Source organism: Mandrillus leucophaeus, unplaced genomic scaffold, assembly GCF_000951045.1.
Source record: "Mandrillus leucophaeus isolate KB7577 unplaced genomic scaffold, Mleu.le_1.0 Scaffold517, whole genome shotgun sequence".
In the NCBI taxonomy this organism is placed as follows: domain Eukaryota; kingdom Metazoa; phylum Chordata; class Mammalia; order Primates; family Cercopithecidae; genus Mandrillus; species Mandrillus leucophaeus.
In genome coordinates, this window is record NW_012105553.1 from 1,318,691 (window position 1) to 1,321,975 (window position 3,285).

Genomic DNA, 3,285 nt, shown 5'->3' on the forward strand with positions numbered 1-3,285 from the left:
TTTTCCAGACAGGTTGCCCAGGCTGGAGTGTAGTGGCTCAAACACACCTCACTTGAAGCTTCAACCTCCCACGCTCAAGTGATCCTCCCACCTATCTCCTGAGTAGCTGCAACATGCAAGACGTCTGGCTAATTTTTAAATTTTTTGTAGGGATGGGGTCTTGCTGTGTTGCCCAGACTGGTCTCAAGATTCCTGGGCTCAAGTGATCCCACACCCTTGACCTCCCAAAGTGCTAAGATTACAGTTGTGAGCCACTACGCCTGGCCTTAAGTCTTCTTTTAGTCATTTACTGCTGTTTGGGATTTCTTCACATAGATATTTTATTTTCTTATTTTATTTGATGTTTATTATCTAAAGATGATAATGGATTTTGTAAGTTATACTCTGTAACTGGTTGTTGTTTTTGTTTATGAATGATATTGATTTATATGTGGGAATTTTGCATCCACTAACTTACAACAGTTTTTCCTTGTTTGTTATTCTTTTAAAATAGACTCTATTGCATTTCAAGGAATTCATCAAATTATCTGTAAATGGTCATGGTCAGAACTCCTCACTAATTTTTACCTCTAATTTAAAAATTACTGGTTTCCTATCTAATTGCGCTGACCAGTGCCTCCAGATCAGCACTAAATGATAGTGGTGATAGTGGACACCCAAGCCTGGTGTAAACAAATGAGTCAGTGAAGGCAAAGATGGTATTATGAGAAAGACTGATGATGAGACAATCTTCTTCTAAATACAAAATGAGTTTTCAATGCTCTGACAACATGGAGCATCCTTAAAGACTAAACTATGGCAAGGATATTTAATTTACTTCCATATTTTTTATTAGTAAAATTCGTTTACTTTTTATAGGCAAGTATGAACCACTTTGAGGTTTTCTTCCCACTCCTAATTCTCAATTCCTATGTGTGCAGTATCATCTAAGAGAATAAGTGTTCTTGAATATTCTGGACATGTGGCATGACCTTCTGCACCAACTCTTCTAGATGTGCTTGCCTGGTGTGCCGTGGACCCTGAATCGATATAAACAAGTATACTTCGGGTGTCCCCAGTTGCTAAAGATGTTAAGTTTCACACATAATAAATATTCAGAAACAGCATGCTGAAAATAAAGAAAAGAAAATCAATGCCTCATAAAGAAATTCGTCTCAAATAATCCCAATGAATACTGATAAAAATTTTAAAATGATATACTCTTCTTTTTTTTTTGAGACAGGATCTGGCTCTGTCACACAGGCTGGAATGTAGTGGCATGATCACGGCTCGTTGCCACCTCTACCTCCTGGGCTCAAGCCATCCTCACAGCTCAGACTCCTGAGGAGCTGGAACTGCAGGCACATGCCACCACACCTAGCTAATTTATTAATTTTTTGTAGAGACAGGGTTTTGCCACGTTGCCCAGGCTGGTCTCGAACTCCAGGGTTCAAGCAATTTAACTGCCTAGGCCTCCAAAAGTGATGGGATTATAGGCGTGAGCCACCACACCTGGCCTATATACTTTTTTCTTTTCTAACATAACTATTTTCAAATATCAGTCTAATGAGTGGGAAAATAAGCTACTGGAATAAAGAGCTTATGAAAAGATAAGTCGAGGGAGAGGAGGATAATATGGCAGCCAAGTGACCTCTCTGTTCCACTGTTTCTCCCTTCTACACTCCTTGCTGGCTGTGCTGAGGAGCAGGGGAGAGAGGGCTTGTTGTCTAAAAACCAGATCTCTGAAGCCAACTATAAGAACAGATAATATGAGTTCAAATGCATACGAATATATAATCAAATATGAAACTCGACAAATATGCTCATTTCTAACATATATTATTGTTATATCTTTATTTTCTCACTATTTGGCCAAAAAGTGTCATAAAGGAGGGCATGCCCAAGAAGGCTGAATAGGAACAGCTCCAGCCTCCAGCTCCCAGCGTGAGCAACACAGAAGACGGGTGATTTCTGCATTTTCAACTGAGGTACCAGGTTCATCTCACTGGGGCATGTCAGACAGTTGGTGCTGGTCCACGGATGCAGCCCGACCAGCGAGAGCTGAAGCAGGGTAAGGCATCACCTCACCTGAGAAGCACAAGGGGGAAGGGAATTCCTTTTCCTAGCCAAAGGAAATTGAGACACACAACACCTGGAAAATTGAGTAACTCCCACCCTAATACTGCACTTTACCAAGGGTCTTAGCAAAAGGCACACCAGGAGATTATATCCCACACCTGGCTCGGAGGGTCCCACGCCCACGGAGACTCCCTCATTGCTAGCACAGCAGTCTGAGATCTAACTGCAAGGCGGCAGCGAGGCTAGGGGAGGGGCGCCTGCCATTGCTGAAGCTTAAGTGGGTAAACAAAGCCGCTGGGAAGCTCGAATTGGGTGGAGCCCACCGCAGCTCAAGGAGGCCTGCCTGCATCTGTAGACTCCACCCCTGGGGACAGGGCATAGCTAAACAAAAAGCAGCAGAAACCTCGGCAGAGGTAAATGTCCCTGTCTGACAGCTTTGAAGAGAGCAGTGGATCTCCCAGCAAGGAGGCTGAGATCTGAGAATGGACAGGCTGCCTCCTCAACTGGGTCCTAACTGGGAGACATCCCCCACTAGGTGCAGACCAACACCTCACAACTCACGTGGCTGGGTACACCCCTGAGACGAACCTTCCAGAGCAAGAATCAGACAGCAACACTCGCTGTTCAGCAATATTATATCTTCTGCAGCCTCCACTGCTGATACCAAGGCAAACAGGGTCTGGAGTGGACCTCAAACAAACTCCAACAGACCTGCAACTGAGGGTCCTGACTGTTAGAAGGAAAACTAACAAACAGAAAGGACACCCACACCAAAACCCCATCAGTACGTCACCATCATCAAAGACCAAAGGCAGATAAAACCACAAAGATGGGGAAAAAGCAGGGCAGAAAAGCTGGAAATCAAAAAAATCAGAGCGCATCTCCCCCTCCAAAGGAATGCAGCTCATCGCCAGCAATGGAACAAAGCTGGATGGAGAATGATTTTGATGAGTTGAGAGAAGAAGGCTTCAGTCGATCAAACTTCTCAGAACTAAGGGAGGAACTATGTAACCAGCGCAAAGAAACTAAAAACCTTGAAAAAAGAATGGATGAATGGCTAACTAGAATAACCAATGTAGAGAAGTCTTTAAAAGAACTGATAGAAATGAAAACCATAACACGAGAACTACGTGACAAATGCACAAGCTTCAGGAACTGACTTGATCAACTGGAAGAAAGAGTATCAGCGATTGAAGATCAAATGAATGAAATGAAGCGAGAAGAGAA

General features: G+C 43.3%; 1 protein-coding gene across 1 annotated transcript in view; it reads right to left on the minus strand.

Moving 5' to 3' along the window:
- Nucleotides 1–807: 807 nt before the first annotated feature.
- The window catches only part of SUN3 (Sad1 and UNC84 domain containing 3), a 49,799-nt gene continuing 47,321 nt past the window's right edge, over nt 808–3,285 (minus strand). The window contains exon 11 of the mRNA XM_011996489.1: nt 808–1,108. Coding sequence (XP_011851879.1) covers nt 989–1,108 — 120 coding nt within the window. The 3' untranslated portion in view covers nt 808–988. The remainder of the gene's footprint in view (nt 1,109–3,285) is intronic.